Source organism: Cyprinodon tularosa, unplaced genomic scaffold, assembly GCF_016077235.1.
Source record: "Cyprinodon tularosa strain WSP-4 unplaced genomic scaffold, ASM1607723v1 ctg637, whole genome shotgun sequence".
NCBI classification, from domain to species: Eukaryota; Metazoa; Chordata; class Actinopteri; order Cyprinodontiformes; family Cyprinodontidae; genus Cyprinodon; species Cyprinodon tularosa.
The window spans coordinates 470,516-490,035 of NW_024039382.1; the positions used below are offsets into that span (position 1 = coordinate 470,516).

A 19,520-nucleotide genomic window follows, 5' to 3' on the forward strand; every position below is an offset into this window, starting at 1 on the left:
TTGGGGCCTCTGACCGTCTATGGATCGTGGCCGCGGGGCCAAGTTGACCTGGCCCCCTGGGGCCTCTGACCCTCTATGGATCGTGGCCGCGGGGCCAAGTTGGCCTGGCCCCTTGGGGCCTCTGACCGTCTATGGATCGTGGCTGCGGGGATCTGGCCTTCTGTGGCTTGCGGCCGCGGGGCCAAGTTGGCCTGGCCCTTTGGGGCCTCTGGCCTTCTGTGGGTCGTGGCCGCGGGGCCAAGTTGGCCTGGCCCCTTGGGGCCTCTGACCGTCTATGGATCGTGGCCGCGGGGCCAAGTTGACCTGGCCCCCTGGGGCCTCTGACCCTCTATGGATCGTGGCCGTGGGGCCAAGTTGGCCTGGCCCCTTGGGGCCTCTGACCGTCTATGGATCGTGGCCGCGGGGCCAAGTTGGCCTGGCCCCTTGGGGCCTCTGACCGTCTATGGATCATGGCCGCGGGGCCATGGTGGCCTGACCCCTTGGGGCCTCTTACCCTCTATGGATCATGGCCGCGGGGCCAAGTTGGCCTGACCCCTTAGGACCTCAGGCCCTCTGTGGGTCGCGGCCGCGGGGCCAAGTTGACCTGGCCCCTTGGGGCCTCTGGCCTTCTGTGGCTTGCGGCCGCGGGGCCAAGTTGGCCTGGCCCTTTGGGGCCTCTGGCCTTCTGTGGGTCGTGGCCGCGGGGCCAAGTTGGCCTGGCCCCTTGGGGCCTCTGACCGTCTATGGATCGTGGCCGCGGGGCCAAGTTGACCTGGCCCCCTGGGGCCTCTGACCGTCTATGGATCGTGGCCGCGGGGCCAAGTTGACCTGGCCCCCTGGGGCCTCTGACCCTCTATGGATCGTGGCCGCGGGGCCAAGTTGGCCTGGCCCCTTGGGGCCTCTGACCGTCTATGGATCGTGGCTGCGGGGCCAAGTTGGCCTGGCCCCTTGGGGCCTCTGACCGTCTATGGATCATGGCCGCGGGGCCATGTTGGCCTGACCCCTTGGGGCCTCTTACCCTCTATGGATCATGGCCGCGGGGCCAAGTTGGCCTGACCCCTTAGGACCTCAGGCCCTCTGTGGGTCGTGGCCGCGGGGCCAAGTTGACCTGGCCCCTTGGGGCCTCTTACCCTCTATGGATCATGGCCCCTTGGGGCCTCTTACCCTCTATGGATCCTGGCCGCGGGGCCAAGTTGGCCTGGCCCCTTGGGGCCTCTGGCCCCCTGGGCCTGGGCCCGGTAGGCCCGGTCATTAATCCACCTATGGTAATGTGCACCCCCAGGAATTTGGTGCTGTTGACCACCTCTACAGCTGAGCTGTTGATGAGCAGTGGAGCGTGGTTAGGCCGGTTCTTCCTGAAGTCCAAGATGATCTCCTTGGTCTTCTCCACGTTGAGGATCAGGCTGTTATCTTTGCACCAGTCTACCATTTGCTCCACCTCCTCTCTGTAGTCTTGGTCATTGTCGTATCTGATTAGACCCACCACTGTGGTGTCGTCTGCAAAATTCACGATGTGATTGGTGGTGAACCTGGGGACGCAGTCGTGTGTCATCAGGGTGAACAGCAGGGAGCTCAGGACGCAGCCCTGAGGGGAGCCTGTGCTTAGGGTGATGACATCAGAGGTGTTCTATCCGACCCGGACTGACTGAGGTCTGTTGGTGAGAAAGTCTAGCACGTGCTGTGGGATGCTGAACTGAAGTCCAGGAACAGCATCCGCACGTGGGTGTTCTTCTCCTCCAGGTGTGCCAGGCTCAGGTGGAGAGCAGCAGAGATGACGTCCTCATTGGAGTGGTTCAGTCGGTAGCCGATATGGAACGGGTCGAATGTTGGCGGCAGATGATGTGTTCTTTAAGCAGCCTTTGGAAGCACTTTAATAATTAAGTGAGGTGACCTGAGGCTTCTTTGGGACCAGAATAATGGTGGCAGACTTGACTTGAAGCATGCTGGCACTATGGATTGATCCAGCGAAATGTTAAAGATGTCTGCGAGGACACCAGCCGACTGATCTGCACAGTCCTTATACATCCGCCCTGGTATTTCATCAGGCCCTGGGGCCTTCCTTGGATTGACTCTCCTCAATGTTTTCTTCACTTCAGCCACGTCCAGATTTAGTGCCTCCTCCCCCTGGTGTGGGACAGCTTTCACTACTGGAGTGCTGTTTAGTGCCTCAAACCTTTGAAAGAATTTGTTCAGTTCTTTTAGGAAGCCAGTGTTTGCTGCATCAACGGGGGGGGGTAGATGCACCGGGTCCTCCCGGTGTTGCTGTTGGCACGGTTTAAGTTTGCATGCGCTGTTCTCAGTGCCTCTTTATCACCAGACTTGAAAGCTGAGATCCGTGCTTTTAGCGATTTCTGAACCTCTCCATTTATCCAGGGTGGTTGGTTGGCCTGGGTTTGATGTTCTTTTTGATGCTGACATACTCAATGTATTTGTTGATGTAGGCTGACACAGTCATGGCATACTCATCAATATTTAATAAGTTGTCATACGTTGCTGCAGCCTTGAAGATGTTCCAGTCAGAGCATTCAAAAGTCTTGGAGTGTCTCCATGGCGCCCTCAGACCACACTCGGACCTCTTTTACTGTCGGTTTAGCTCTGATCAGCTGGGGCTTATATGCAGGGATAAGCATGACTGAGAGATGATCAGATAACCCGAGTTGGGGGTGGGGTGCTGCTGATGCTGAATGCATCTTTAATTTTAGAGTAAACCAGGTCGAAAGTGTTTTCACCCCGAGTTGCAAAGTCCACATGTTGGTAAAAAGGAGGGAGAACAGTCTTCAAGTTAGCCTGGTTAAAATCCCCAGCAGTGATGAAAACACCCTCTGTGTGCAGATTGGAGCTCAGAGATTGCCTGGTGTAGAGTCTTCATGGCCTCTTTAGTGTTAGCACTGGGGGGCACATAAACAGCAGTGATGCTAACCACACTGAACTCTCTGGGCAGATGGAATGGCCTGCAGTTAACAGCAGAGATGGGAAGTAATGAAGTACAAATACTTCGTTACTGTACTCAAGTAGATTTTTCTGATATTTTTACTTTACTACTTATTTTTATGCCGACTTTTTACTTCTACTCCTTACATTTTTACACAAATATCTGTACTTTCTACTCCTTACATTTTAAAAAATTGTCTCGTTACTTTAGTTTTGAATCATTTCAATGGAGTTACCGTTATTATTTTTCACGTCATCAATACCAAATTCAATCTAATTGGATGGGAATCTACATTGCATTTGACGCACTGGGTTGTACAAGATGAATCGACAGATTCGGCGGTATTCATTGGCGGCAAATCATTGCAGCTTGGTGGCGGTGGCGTTAGCATAGTAGCATGGACGACGAGATGATTGAAAATGAACACAACGGAGATCTAGTCCTATTGGCAGACATCCATTTAAAATGTAGGCAACAGCATGAAAAAAGTGGTTTCTACTTTTACTTTTATACTTTAAGTAAATTTACAAGCCTGTACTTTGGTACTTTTATTTGAGTAAAGAAGTTTAATCAGTACTTCCACTTTTACCAGAGTATTTTTAACAGAAGTATCTGTACTTTTACTCAAGTACGGAAAGTGAGTACTTTTGCCATCTCTGGTTAACAGTTAGAAACTCGATATCAGGAGAGCAGAAGCTGGCGACCGATCTAGCATTTTTACACCAGCTGTTGCTGATGTAAACACAGAGCCCACCACCTTGTGTCTTACTGCTTAATTCTTTGTTCCTATCGAAGCATTATAGTGTTAGCGCCTCCAGGTTAACAGCACTGTCCGGTATTGCTGGATGCTGCCATGACTCCGTCGGAATGATGGTGCAGCAGTTACTAATCTCCTTCTTTAAAGAGTGTTCCAGTCGAAGATTATCCATTTTGTTTTCCAGTGAACGGACATTGGAGAGCAGGATTGATGGAAGCAGAGGTCTGTGGGGATTTCTCTTTAGCTTTGGAATTAGCCTCCCTCTGCAGCCTCACTTTCTCCTTCTCAGGCATCTCTTCCTGCGGCAGTTACATTCCGCTGTTGTGTTGTTGAGATCTGCCGTAGCACTCCACAGCTTTTTAAACAGTCAATAATGTCTGTATTTAAAACATTTTGTGACCGTAGCTCCTAGTTTTATCGTTTTAAGCCGCATATTCTGCCTTGGAGTCCTGCCATGGTAACAAAAAAAAGCAAAACCAAATCATTCATTTAGCCTAACATTTCTACAAACACTTTAAAAGGCAGATATCAGCTGGAAAAAATAACCACTCATGTCAATAAGGAACAGTAGATGTGTTGGAATTCACATCATTTAATTAAAATTTAAATCAATAGTTTGCTACCCTGATAGCTTGCCTAATTGCTCACTTCAATCATCTGCCAAACCCTCCCCGGTCAATAATGATCAAGTCCTGCTATCAGGGCCAGATCATTGATGTTACCTCATTTGTTTAAGTTTGAGTTTGTGCTTTTGAGTTGGACTTCAAGGCCTTGGTTCAAGTTTTCATCTAGAAGGCCAGTGGTTGGAGAGGACTGACAGTTTTTTCTGGTGTTTTCTGGCTCTTGTCCACTGAGCGTGCCCTGTTCCTGTTTGAGCTCAGTGCAGGGAGCTAGTTTAAAGTTCCGCAGTTTTTCCTGGTGTCGTGTCATGTTTCTGACTCTTAGCTACTGAGCCTGCCTCTTCGGCATCCAGGCATGTGTGCCTGGTCTTTCTGTTGGAATATCGGAGCCCTGAACCTGCCTTAATGCTCTGTGGATACCTGGAGCCCTGGATCTGTCTGTTCCTGTTCAGATCGGAACCCCTAGCCAGGTTGTGGACTCCTAGATCTCAGAAGTGTCATTTTCTGAGCTGTTTGCCTGACCTGGCTCAGACTCCTGCCTGTTCACTGGGGTTGCTGCATCTGCGCTGCTCCTGCCTCATCTCGCTGGCAGTCCATTGGCTGGATCCTGCCTCGCCTGGACAAGATGGACTGAACTGTTAAACCAGGTAAGTAACTCACACGGATAATTATGTTCCGTCAGATAATTGTGGTCACTTACCTGTGCTTCTCCCTCAACCAGAGTGTCAGTGATGGGTGGTGCCTCGCCTTGCCCTGCAGCCCCATTAGATCCACAGCTCTGCATGTCTGGTATTTTGAATAAACATTTTGAAACTTCCCACCGTCTCACCTGAATATTGGGTCCCTCTTCCTCATTTATGAGAGAAGGTGCTCAATGCAAAGTTATATAGAAATGTTCTGATGAACGGAAGCTGCAGTTTAGCCCAATTTGCTTAAATGTCATTGCAGCCAATAGTTTGTACTCATTAACATCTGCTTTTTGCTATCCTCCTTGCTAACCTCCTTTTCAGATGACGGATGATGTCCTATCACCTCCAAGATACAAACCAGGACACTTCTGAGCTTCTGAGATTTAGACCAGTGGTGTCGGATGGACCTAAACATTATGCTGCAGAGATGTTTTTATTGGATTTAGGTCAGGGGGGCTGAGTGAAGAGGAGGAAAATTATGTTGGCATTCAGATGAAGGTGACAGGGTTTCAGAGTGAAAGATAAAAAGATGGAAACAGGTTGAGGTAAAAAGAAGCATAGAATCAGGGAATTAAGCCTAATCAGGTATTCATTTCAGTCCAGAGAATTTAGGTTCTCTAGGTGAAATATTTCACTGCGTAGCAAAACCATCTCTCCTGAAAGCAATGGCTAAAATGAATGCTGTTTGGTACTTTTCTGAGAATGACTTCTTTATTATCATTTATCTTTTTATTATGTAAAACATGCATAGGTGTCAAGTAACAAAGTAGAAATACTTTGTTACATATACTTTACTTTACATATACTTTACTGATGTAATTATTTTTTAGACAAATTTTTACTTCAATTCAATTCAATTTAGTTTATTTCTATAGCGCCATTATACAACACATGTCATCTCAAGGCACTTTACAGTTAGCCAGATAATACGGTCAGATTGATTAAAAGTTTACTAAGGAAAACCAGTTGATTGCATCGACTCATTGACTCTTCAGCAATCCCTCACACTAAGCATGCTTGCAGCGACAGTGGAGAGGAAAAACTCCCTTTGAACAGGAAGAAACCTCCAGCAGAACCAGGCTCAGTGTGAGCGGCCATCTGCTGAGGCCCACTGGGGTTCAAGGAGACAGAAGCAGACATGGAAAAAGAAGCTGTAAAAGGCGGCCCCGTCCAGGAAACACACAGCCAGGCAGACGAGCTCCATACATTTCTTTTCCAATTACCTTTACTTTCTACATTTTAAAAATAGACTCTTTCATTTAAGCTCAGTTTTATTATGGCCTGTTGGTACTCAAAAAAAAAATAAAACCAAAAAAATAATTAGTTTCCTCCAGAGAATTAATTTCCTTATGGTTGGGCACGGTGCTGCCCCAAGTTGTTGCTCACCACATACCAAAATAAATTGTTTTACTAGATGATTCAAAGATAATTTTGACACTGTTGTCATTACTTATAAAACTAAGAAAATAAAGTCTAAGGAAGTTATCATCCAGAATTGTAGAAAAATGTTCCTTTAATAGGGTAGAGCAGTAAAGCTTCCGTCCTTAAAAATTTTTCTTGCATTACCTTTACTTTTATACTTTAAGTAGTTTTAAAAATGGTACTTTTACACTAGTGTTTGTTGATCCTCTAACTTCTACAAAGTGTTTTTAAATAGCAGGATTTCTACTTTTACTTGCCCAATAAACATGAATACTTTTGACACCTGTGGAAACATTTGTTTCTCTCGCTATGAATGTACCTAAAATTCTCTTTGTTTCTTGCAACAGAAAATTAAAAAACATTTTTTTATGTTTTCCCGATCACCTTTAATCGTAGGAGATTTCTAACCTATTTCAATAAAGGTGTAGTATTGCCATCATGCCTAAACATTTAGCTGCATCGAAAAGCGAATGAAAAGCAGTCAAAACTGAGTGTTTTTTGTTTGTGCCTTTTCAATTTAATCCACCTGTGGATGATTTCATTAACACCAAACTAACAGACATTAATGACCAGAGAAATTATACATATATTTTCATGACTTAATGATGTACTTTGACTAAAGTCTCTTCATACATTCTTTTAAACCCCAAAAGAATCATAAATTCAATCAAATGTTATTTTTACTCAATTAGAGGATTATGAAAATACAACAACTTTAAATATTAGTTTTATTACAATTAAGTGAGCAGAAGATTGACTTAAGTTAGATTGAATAAAGCAGAAATGAAAGCAGGCTGTGTGGATAAAATAAGATAAGAGACTCCTGGGAAAGATCTACAACATAAATGTTCCTGTGTCTGTCACTGAGGCTGAGTGGGTTTGAAAAACACGACATTTTTACAACTGTAAAATCAATAAAAGGAAATTAGACAGTAAATAGCAGCCTCATAACCAAGAGGCAGTGGCACTTATGTTATTGGACCCGTTAAAGCAAATCTCCAGTGCATGTCCTGATCTGGCAGAAGAAAAGCACTTTAAATATGGCCGCCCTTTCGATCATGCTGTTAACAAGCTTAGGTCACTGAAAATGCTGAGTTTGGAAAATGCTTTTAACCCAAACTCAGATTATCTTAGTAATTAACTGGTTCCAAGTTATAAACATAATTTTGTTTGCTAAGCTATAGCAAACAAAATTACAGCACAAATGGAACAGATGGATGTTGGAGAGACGGCTTACAAAAAGTAACGTTTAACGAAAGAGATGTAACGGACCTGAGATGATAAGCGGATGATGGCGTGTGCTCCAGCTGAACCAGATCTTCACCAGGTGTGTCAAGTAACAAAGTACAAATACTTCATCGCTTTACTTAGGTAGAAATGTTGCCTATCTTTTACTGGGGTAATTATTCTTATAGAACTTTTCAATTCTACTCATCACATTTTGGAAATTGGCTCATTAGTTTTATTTTATTTAAACTTAATTCAATTAAATTCCATTCAGTTTATTTAAATAGCTCCAATTCAAAACACATGTCATCTCAAGTCACTTTACAGTTCACCAGATCATCCAGTCAATTGATTCAAAGTTTTCTAAGGAAAACCAGCTGATTGCATCAACTCATTGACTCTTCAGCAATCCCTCACACTAAGCATGCTTGTAGCGACAGTGGAGAGGAAAAACTCCCTTTTAACAGGAAAAATCCTCCATCAGAACCAGGCTCAGTGTGAGCGGCCATCTGCTGAGGCCCACTGGGGTTCAAGGAGACAGAAGCAGACATAGAAAAAGAAGCATAGATACATAAGGCAACTGTATAAAAGGCGGCCCGGTCCAGAAAACACACAGCCAGGCAGATGAGCTCCGAGGCAGCAGAGGCGTAGCCAGAAAATTTTTATAAGGGTGGCCAGGCAATAACCAATGTAAACTGAGGGTTGGACGACAGCGGATAGGCACCAGAATCTCAGGGTCAATCTTCACTGTTCTAACAGGAAATTTAATGAGCAAAACATCCATATTTTCTAAATAAAGTCTAACTGTACTTTCCTACAGCCTTTGCTAACAAGTAGATGCATATATTTAAAAATCCGTAATTTCTAGATAAAAGGTATAGTGAATAAAACTCAATTTTGAGTTCTGCGGTGTAAATCAATCATTGTCATTACTTACCTACTTGTTTACAAATATTCTGCATAAAATGGATATTTACAAGCATTAATATGTACATAAATTGATTATTTGATATTTTTTTTATTTAAATTGTTATTCATCTTTGATTTCACTGAAGACTCCTAGATGACTTGCAGAGACAAATCCTTCTCTCTTTACCCATATAACACAAAATCTAGCTCTGAAAAGAGCTTGAACGCTGTACTTATCATATTTGATGTTAGTATATTGATGAGTATAATTAACCATAATTTACCATAAAAAATTTAAATGTTTTGAAAATTTCCACTTGAGAGTATTATTGCTGCCACCATCTGTATTAGAAGGGAAAAAATGGTAGGGGTGGCCACAGGGGTGGCCGATGATTGGCTAAGGGTGGCCATGGCCACCCCTGGCCCCCCATCTAGCTCCGCCCCTGCACAGGCCAATCTCCAACATCTAGAAACAAAGGTGTTGATGGCAGCAGCACAGCTGATATTTCTCTCCAGGATGGAGTCACAGCCAAACAGGAACAGACCAGATGAAGCTACTATGAGAAAAAGCAGAGAGAGCAGAACGTTAGAGATTGAACTTATAGATTCTGCAGAGTGGGAGAATAGATATAGAATGAAGCAGAAAGATGAAAAAGGGGTCCCTATGTCCTCCAGCAGTCTAAGGCTATAGCAGCGTCACTGGGGTCGGTGCTGCCCCAACTTGTTGTTCGCCACATACCTAAATAAATCATTTTTAAAGATTTCAAAGTTACATTTGAAACTGTTGCCATTAGTTACAGCCTATAAGGAAATTATCATCCAGAATTGTAGTAAACTGTTCCTTTATGAGGGTAATGCAGTAAAGCTTCTGTCCTCAACATTTTTCCCTGCCTTACTTTTACTTTTATACTTTAAGTACTTTTTAAAATGGTACTTTTATACTTTTACTGCAGTAAAAAGCTTTCGTTGATCCTCTAACTTCTACAGAAGTATTTTTAAACTGCAGTATTTCTAATTCTACTTCAGTAATAAACGTTTAATACTTCTGACACCTCTGATGTTCACCACTAACAGTGGTGTCAAAAGTACACAAATTTGTTACAGGTACACTATGCAACCGGTGTTGATTTTCCAGCGAGGCTCCCCCCAGAGGGCGAAAGTAAAAGTGCACTGTCGTAAATATGCTCAGCTGTTCTCCTGGTTTCTCCGTCAAGCCAGGCGCGGTTGTTTTGAGCTTAGCAGCGAATGACTAATGCTGCGTTCACACTGGACGCAGCTGGCGCAACAGAAGCAGCGAGTTTACATGCAAAGTCAATGGTTGACGCGCGTCAAGGCGCAGCAAAAGGTCCCGCGGCTCGTTTTGAGCAGCAGGCGCAGCACGTCTGAGCAGCTGAAGCAGCGCGTCGGGTGCGTTTAACGCAGGGAGAGAGACACAGCGCTGATGATCACTCCTCTTAAACAGTTTATTGACGCCTAAATTAACTTAAAATGCAGAAATCTGCCGGCAGAATATGCAGTTTGGATTATTTAGATGAAAAACACCTACCAGCTGCCGCGCTGAACCGCTGCTGATGAAGGGATCCATACTGTCGGCGCATCCCTGGTATGTGGGGGTCTGAGCGGCTCCGACAGAAAAAATATTGAAGGCAGGATAATAATCTGAATGAACTGACTGCACTGATTACGTTTTCAGGTGTATTTTCTAACTTAAACACATATTAAAACTACTTTATTCCCACTGATCACAGCAAATATAGCTGCAAGGCAGAGAAAGGATAGTGAAGCTCCGCCCAACGCGCCTCAGACACACTTTTGCACCGCGCAGCCAGAGCAGCAAAGCTGCTTCAGCCGCGCGTCAGAACTAACTGGTACAAGCAGCAAAAAGGAAGCAGCAGACACGATTTTGCTGCTTTTGCTGCGTGAACGTAGCATAACTGCACAAAGATTGCCACTGTGCTAGCAACGAGAATGCTTTTAACTGGGGGGTGTAGCAGTTCTCGCCGTAAAGCAAGACTGACTCTCACGAGACTTCTGAGCCTGTGGGTGCGGGTCGGTGCTCCTGCAGTTGCAAGTGCAGTATTTCCCCCACAGACCACCAGGGCGGCCGAGAATACCTTTGTTCAACCTGAAATGACTCATTTAATCATCCATAACGTTATGGAACACATTAATTAACTGAAAAATGTTGCATAGTGTGCCTTTAAGTAGAAGTATAGATACTGCAGTTTGAAAACACTCTGGTAAAAGTTGAAGTATCAACTTGACCTCTTTACTCAAGTAAAAGTGAAAAAGTATGTGCTCCAAAAACTACTTAAAGTATAAAAGTATAAAGTAACCTTTGAAAAAAACAGCCGGATGCCACTATATGAATTGAAAGCTAAATTATTCAACTATTTCAAAACATTTAAAGGATGATGGAGGTCTTGTTGGTCTCCGTGTCTAGATATGCTCTCGCCTGTGTCCGACCTTTCAGACATTTCAACATCTTTTTCTGAATCCCACATTGTAGCATGGCATAGACAATTCACGTTTGCAGTTTGAAGAACACCTGCTTGCTTCTGATGATTTCCTTTAGCTAACCAATGAGTGTTTGCGTTCTATGACTCATCCAATCACACTAGTTTTTACTAGGTGTGGATGGCGCCGATTAATTGCATTGGATGGCGCACATGACATGAAATAAATATTTATAAACATTAAACCGAAGCCAAGAGTAACGAGTAACCTTTGTTTTAAAAATGTAAGGAATAGAAAGTACAGATACTTGTCTGAAAATGTAATGAGTAGAAGTCAGAATTAGGAAGAAAAATAAGCAATGGAGTAAAGTATAGATACTTAAAAATTGTACTTAAGTACAGTAACGAAGTATTTGTACTTCGTTACTTGACACCTCTGACCACTAACCACCTCCATGATTGGCCAGATGTTTTCAACTTTTTTTCACACGATGCAAGCATGAAATCACCAATGAACACGACTTTTTCCTCGCGCTTTCAGGATTTCTTGGCCCCAAATGTCATCTGTTGGCTGCATCAGAAAGTCACCACGCATTAGTAATGTCTCTATCATCAGCACCATCTGACGCACACACACACCTCCCAGTAACCCCTCCCTTCTCCGCTGGCAACCAACCCATATAAATCACTTCAGCTGCAGGTTGGATGCAAGGTGCAGCGACCTGCAGAGTGAAACCCGCCGAGGACAGAATCCAGAAGCTGTGCTGCTCTTAGAACCACCTGTGGCTCCAACCACTAACTCCTAAAAGTAAGTCTACAAGAACAATCGTTAGATGTTTAATTATTCTAACTTTGGAAAGGAGAGACTAAATGAGCGAATGTTGTGATGTTTTACTTTCCCTTTTTTATATATAGGCTACTTTAACATGTTAATTAAAGCGCACGTGACGCAGCTTAAACCCAGCGGGCTCTCAGGGGTCCGTTAGCAGGAGGTTCCTGGGAGCCAATCGGAACCGAACCGGATTCAGTTTGGATCCATTTCTCAGTTCTCTGCCGTCATTTCAGACAGAGAGAGAGAGAGAGAGAGAGAGAGAGAGACCGCGATGGGCCTTAAATTCGTCTAGAAATGATTGAAATGAACGTTTTTCCATCACCCTGCTGTTACGAAACATTATTAACAATTTAATCATAGCGGAAGTTTTAAGACCAACATGGACGGTTTACCTTTAGTTAGATTTTAATACTTTTTATGCTTGTTTTAATAGCAGGAACAATTTTCTTGGAATTATTTCAAAAGTCAAGTAAATGCGATCACCTCATTTAAATTTATCTGCGTTTTTTTTTTTTATACCGTATTTAAGTTGATTTTGGTTGAATGTCTGACAGATTGTGATTTCAGAAGTAAAAAAAAAAAACGGGCGAGCATCTGAAGCTGAGATTTGATAATTTGGATTTTTCTATTTAAAAAAGATCAATTAAAATTGTGCCACAGGCAAAGAATTCAAATTGACCAATAATCAGAATGCCTGATGAAAAGCACAAATTATAATTATTATTATCAGACTGATTGTTGTTTCTGTTGGTTTCTAGTTAGATGCAAAGTTAATATTTTAAAAGGTAATAATGACAGGAAGCCGCTTTTAGGCAGCAAGATTTCAATAAAGAAATTATTTGATAAAATCAATCATCTTTAATGAAGTCCGCCAAACTCCTATTTAAAACCTGGAAACAATAAGGTATTATTTATTAGGATTTATAATTTTATGCATTTAGTTTGAACATGGTATATGGTTGTGAGTGATTGTAGCTTATTTTTAAATTCATAAGAAATCAAGCAGGATTTAAGAGACTTTTAAATTTATAGATTTTAGATGATAACCAAACGGTTGGAATTTTCTAATTAGAATGGGACTTCGATAAACTTCCAAACAGTTTTCAACAGTGAAATGAACATTACTATTTATAAAGTGCAGCAGTGATCAAGATTGTAAACAGGAATAATATAAAGAACAGATACAGGAGTCCTTAATAGAGAGAAACACCTTTTAAAAGCTCTGCAACTGGAGACAGGTGTGTGTCACCCACGTTCATAATTATAATTTTTCCAGCTGCTTATAAACAATGATTGCAGATGGATTCATGTGTTTTATTAAGTGAACAGCACCCTGAGTCAATCTGTTGCAGAGAGATCCTGTGTATCTGCAGTGCCTGAACAGGGTGGGATGATGGAGAACAGATATCTTTATGATCTCCATCCCCGGCTGACACGTTTCCTTATTCGGTTCACATATTCACACACACCTTCCTCCACAATCCGTAGTCTGTGTCCCTCCTCAACTGCTACTGGCTGAAGTGTCCTGGTCTTTCCCTCTCGCTGACAGGCGCACCGCCGCTGCATCGGCAGACTTAAAAAAACTTTAAAAAAAAAAAGAGAGAGAGAGAGATGCAGGCCAGCATGCCAACCCTAGGCCGGCACTTTGGGAATGCTCCCAGTTCTCCATACGGCAGTCCGGGTATGATCCCCATCAGATCTCAGCCGGTTTTCTCTCCACTGTCGCCTCATGCTTGCTCATCATGGACAGGTTATAGGCAGCTGTCTTTATCCAAGCTGGACTTCCGTCTTCCCAGGACTCTGGGTGAAACACTAGTATCAGCTCACTCAGTCTGCTGGATCCCACCAACAGAGCTCAAGAAGACCGTCTCGCCGACCAGCAGTCTATGGAATGATCCAACTTCATCTTTCTCTACTAACCACCAGTTTCAAGCCTGGGGGGAAACATCCCTGTTTTTATACTCCTGCTTATGCATATCAACGCAAAATTCAGCGCTAATATTTACTGTTTAGGTCTAAGCCTCAAAGTGATTGTATCACCAAAATTCTTCTAATTCTTTTTCTTTCTGTGTGAGTTTTTCAGATTGAAATAGCCTCATGCATCTTCTTGCAGTGTTTGATAAGTTTACAGGGTTGTGAATGTGCATTTTTTTTTTTAAGTGGGAAGGTTGGGTCTTTAAAAAAAAATTGAAAATCCTCCACATAATCTTTAATAGCTATTTTTTTTTTTGAAAAATAGAATAGAATAGAAAATCCCTTAATTGTCCCACAATGGGGAAATTCTAGGTATAAATACAGCTCTGACAAGAAGCAAGATTAATTTCTGAAGCCATTTTATTCTCTTAGATGAAAGATGTAATAAATAAAACCTCTGATCTCTTGCCCGCCACAGATGCTGAAACCATGGACGATGCTTGTGGCCACAGTGCTGTGTGTGCTGGTGTGTCTGGGAGCACTGGCAGACGCCTATCCTCCAAAGCCAGAGAACCCTGGCGAGGACGCCGCCCCCGAAGAGCTGGCCAAGTACTACACCGCCCTGAGACACTATATCAACCTGATCACCAGGCAGAGGTCTGTATGCACAGCTGGAAAATCCAACTCATTTTATTGATGATTAATAAACAAAATGTTTTGTTTTTATTTTTAAACCAGAATGAGAGAATTTAAAAAAGTTCTTATTCTGAGGACATTTCCATCTTCTTTTTTTTTTTTGCCGATTTTAAGACGACAGAGAAATCCCTCCTGATTGAAACAAACATTGTTAGATCTTATTGCTAACACTAAATGTTTTCTACTATAGGGGGAATAAAAAGCTAAGGATTTGAAAAAAATTGAAAATAATATTACAACAGAAGCATTAGGTTTGGTTTAAACTTTTCTGCTTTAGTTTTGCAGATATTTTCCTTCATTTAAGTCACAACAGGAATCACATTCCAGCTCCTGCCTACAGCTTTATGAGCACAGATTCTTCTTATAGCTCCTACCTGGAGTCCCACAGATTTGATTAACACCCTTATCTCTTAACCTCCAGGCCTTTAAATCAACAGCAGCAGAGCAATAAAAGTTATAAAGATGGACCCGGATAGAATCCCAAATTCAGTTAGCGAGCCCAGACCAGGCCTGATGTTCTCAGGTATAACCTCTGCTATGTAGGGACTCTGGGTGTTGGGCTTTTTTATTCAAAGCAGTCTGGCTCATGGGGCATCTGTTCTCATTCATGAAAGTTAAATAGCTTATTGATATTTGAAGGCGAGAAGAATGCAGTGAAAAACACATTTAGAGGATTGGTTATGAAAACACATCATGACCCATAGAATAGGTTAGTCCTCCTATACCCCTGCTTCATATGCAACCATTGGATGTAAATAGTGGAGCCTTTATGTTGGGAACAGAATAAGAGCACAATTACTGATTTATTTTTTGCAGATAAGAGTCGGCTCCCTCTGAATTTATGGAGTTCTAGAGATTCTTTGATTCAATAATGAATTAAACAAAACCAAAACATATGATTTATTTTATGCTGATGGAATAAATCAGAGAAACCTTCTTAATCAGCTTTCTATGGGAAAGGAAAACATAAAAAAGGAAACAAAGATCTTAGATTAATGACATTGACTTATTTTGACATTTAGGAAACTTTGGTAATTTTACCAAAAATCAACCAATATTGAGATTTTGATTTTATTTGGATCTTTCCTTGCACTAACCTCAAGCAGGTAGATTTTTTACTTCGATTTTTTTCATTTCCTTGAAGGCTCGTTAATCAAGAGTCTGTTGTTGCAGGACTTTACTGTGACCTTTGTCTGGAAAAGTGCTCACATACTACTTGCGTGCCTCGATCTGCACGCTGGCAGGAAATTAATTTCCTTTATCGTGGAAGCAAACCAACTTTAAACGTATTACTACTAATTAAAGGGCTGGAGTAAGAAAATATTGATCTCATGGTCTTGTAAAATGTAAGGTGACCATAATTGATATTGGAGGATTTTGGGGAATAATTTAGAAGACCCGTCCTTTCCACTAAAAAAAAAAAAAAAAAAAAAAAAACACATGCACAAACCCTGTACTTGCTCCGGAGAGGGAACGCCTATTAATAGCGTGCAAGCCCATCTGTCCTCGTGCACACTCTGTTTAAAGGTTGCTGTTCTCATAGCTCATACAAGCTTACTCTACCTGAATATCCACCATAATCCCTAAATCCCTCCATCACTATATAGAGCAGGGACTATATAGTGGACTTTATAGTAATCTCAGTTAACTGACCGTCCGAACAGCAAATCCCATAATGTTTTGCGTGGAGAGCTCTTCACACAAAGCATTCTGGGATATATCTGCCTTTATAGCTTTCTTTTCTTCTCATACACTTCGTAGACACCTTTTCTCTCACAGCATTCCCTCGGCTATTTTCAAAGACCCGCGGCAAAAAATGTGAGCTTCAATGACTGTCTGAAACCATTGCTCACCACACCTGACAGATAGCTAATGGGAAGAGCACGAAGGACAGTCTAACGTGAACATATCACCAGAATGATTGACATTAGGAGGACCACTTATTTAGATGATCCACCTGGAAATAAAAGATTGTCCTCTATACCATTAAAATGCAAATGCTATTAGTTGCCCAGCCCTATTTTTCACAACATTCCAGATGTTTTGAAATAAAATCAGAGGAAACACAGATGCTATTTTAAAGGTACTTTTATATATCAATGTGCATTGATAGGTCAACACTCAAACAACTGAGATTACAAGTCAGTCAGAATAGCCTTATTGGTGAATCTCTACATTCTAATAATGTTCATCAGGTCTCCCTTTAGCGTCAGGTGAGCTTGTTTCCGCTCGGACTTGGAAGCCCTCATTTTCCGCTACCTCACATAAAAACTGTTTTGCTGATAGAAAATATCAGAGGCACCAACTTTGCAGATTTATGGCTGATAACTGGCCATTGTCGGACATGGAAAACATCTCAGGGTGTGAAATGGTACCAGCTGGGGTTCAACATGTGTATTGCTTGCTTGCATCATTGCTTTCCAAGAGGAAGAATCGGAGCGTAAGATTGGATGCAGTGGTCATGGGGTCTGTTGATGAGAAAATAAGAGCTGCTCGCTCTGTTCGGGGGCAGTTGGTAAGCTCTGTATCACCCCCCCCCACACACATACACACACTCCACCCCCACCATCACCCCATTCCCTTTTAAACTGCATTGATATTCCCAGAATCCCCTGATACCCTGCTTTTATCCCATTAATAATAATACTTCATATTTAAATAAAAAAAGTAATATATTATATAGTATATATTTTTATATAAAAGTTCAATTAGACAGACATCTAAATGCTGTGATATCCGTCTGTAACTCTGCATCCCAGCCTTCAGACCGGTCCTAACAAACGTAGAGTTGAATTAAAGTGAACATCCTCCAGGAAGTATGGCTGGCAGCACCCAGTTATGTCATATAGGACTTATTCTGAAAATGGATTTACAGAATTTTTGGGAAAATGGAGGTTTTACAGAATTTCAACTTTCCTCTCCTCAGATATGGGAAGCGTTCAGCTCAGGAGGACCTGGTTGGAGAGCTGCTGTTTGGAGGCGACAGCAGCAGAGATCAGCGATCGAGGTGAAGCTCCTAATTCACCCAGAGGTTATGTGAACATATGAACAGACTCTGACTGCCTTCTCTTCCTCCCAACAGATACGATGACTCCTTCATGTGGTGACTCCACAGCTCTCCTACCTCCTCATCGTGCTTTCCGTCCGGGGACTTCCCAGAATGCACCTAGAGGAGCCAACAGGTGCCTCTCACCTCCTCTGAAGCCAACAGGATGACCATCACTGACTGGAGCTCTTTCCGCAGCTCCTGTCTTGTCCAATAGCGACCGTGCTGTGCCATAAGAACCTGAATTTAAACCCATGAGATCAGACCTGCCTGACATTAGGTGGAACTCTGTGTTCATGAACTCTGTTCTTCTCCATCTCTGTGTCGTGGAAACATTCTGTCTTGCTGTTGTCAACTGTAAAAAGAGAGGATGTGAATAAAAACATTGTCTGTGAGATAAACATCCCTTTCTTGTGTCCTTTTTGCATGCATGCAGCAACAGTGGAGAGGAAAAACTCCCTTTTAAGAAAAAGAAGCCTGCAGCAGAACCAGGCTCAGTGCAAGCAGCTGTTTGACTGACTGGAGTTCAAGGAGAAAGAAGCAGATATATAAAAGGTGGATAGGATCACTGATACAGAAATACTTTCTATGTTAGAAAAGTTAGCGGTAAACTAGCTCCCTAGGTGGCTCTGTCTAGAAAGGAAAAAGATAAGCAGATGAGTTCTGATCCAGTTTTCAGGTCAAAAATTATTAAAGTAAGCAGATACAGGACTAAACACTGAAAAATAGGCCCAACCCATCTGATGCCACCATCCAGGATGGTGTCACAGCTTAAGAACCAGGTGTTATGCAACTACTATGAAGAGAAAAAGAAGAAGAATGATGAAAAGGGGCCCCTGGGTCCTCCAGCAGCCTAAGTCTATAACACTCTATTTATAGAGAACAACAGTCGTAAAAGTTGACCAGTCCTTACACCAGGGGACATTAAGCAGCTATTGTGCATAAGATCTGAGACTACTTTCCATTTCTATCAGTGGAATGTGAGTAAAAGTTCAGGTTGTTAACTAAAGTTTGATAGTAGCTTTGAGTTACAGCCTTGAACTCAATGCTGATTCTGAAATTTTAAATTGAAAAAGCTTCCTGGATGGGAAGTGAAACATCTTCAAACTTGGAAGCAAAGTCCAGTGGATTGTTTTTAACTTTTTTGGAATAACTATGGCCTGGATGACTGAGAATCTTCACCTGCAATAGTGTGATGAATGTATGGTCTAAACCACGGGCTTACCGTCTTCTGTGGCAGAGGTGAATCTCTTGTGGATTTAATAATGACTTAACAGAAAACAGAGGCAGGTTATCCAAAAAGAAAACAAAGTGCAAACAAACATGAAACCAGGAGTCCAAAAAAAAACTAGTCTAAACATACCAGAAACCATGAAGCCATCAGGGGAATCGCTATCATAAGGAGGAAGGCACAGAGAGAAGAAGTTGGAGCATGTTAGAGGGTGTTTGACGAGGACCCAGCAAAGGGGAACTGAAGAGAGAGGGCTTTTTAAAGGAGACTGAGACAAAGAGGAGGCTAATGAGGAAACTGGGAGCAGGTGTGCAAAGAACAAGAGAGGGAAATAGCTAGGGAAGAAGGAGAACATAAGAGGGCAGCAGAGAGCAACAAATAGAAACCTGGAAGACTAGAAATAACAACAAAATGATAATCAAATAACAAGGACTATAAAACATGGAGAAAAGAAATCTAAACACTAGAAAACAAGGAGTAAAGTAAGACTGAATACTCAAATGAAAAACATAACAGAAACAGAAACCTGACATTCTGAAATTGATTGTTTTTTTTTTTGTTATCAATATTTAGAGTTCAAAATACAGTTTCACCATTTTAACTTTCTTCTTTAGAAATACATAATGTATACATCATGTATTTTACATAATGTATACGCCATATAAATTAATGTTCTGGACCCTAACAAGTTATTTCTAATTCCAAGTACAGTGTGTTGGTAATACAGGGGCTTCTGTTTAAATAAAGTTGCCATTAATTTAATATCAGATAAAGACAATTTAAGGAAATGCAAAAAGCTGTTTTTAGTGA

General features: G+C 42.3%; 1 protein-coding gene across 1 annotated transcript; it reads left to right on the plus strand.

The window, feature by feature from the left end:
• The first annotated feature begins 11,690 nt into the window (after positions 1–11,690).
• Positions 11,691–17,884, plus strand: pyya (peptide YYa). Its single transcript, XM_038308445.1, has 4 exons — positions 11,691–11,799; positions 14,216–14,394; positions 17,360–17,440; positions 17,516–17,884. Exons 2-4 carry the CDS (start codon positions 14,216–14,218, stop codon positions 17,538–17,540), a joined length of 285 nt encoding a protein of 94 aa, XP_038164373.1. The 5' UTR covers positions 11,691–11,799; the 3' UTR covers positions 17,541–17,884.
• The last annotated feature ends 1,636 nt before the right edge of the window (positions 17,885–19,520 follow it).

Excerpts from the sequence above, each read along its gene's own strand:
- pyya (XM_038308445.1), top strand. The coding sequence starts at position 14,216 with ATGCTGAAACCATGGACGATGCTTGTGGCCACAGTGCTGTGTGTGCTG. Across the intron at positions 14,395-17,359 it reads AACCTGATCACCAGGCAGAG|ATATGGGAAGCGTTCAGCTC; the intron begins GTCTGTATGCAC and ends TCCTCTCCTCAG. Across the intron at positions 17,441-17,515 it reads AGCAGAGATCAGCGATCGAG|ATACGATGACTCCTTCATGT; the intron begins GTGAAGCTCCTA and ends TCCTCCCAACAG.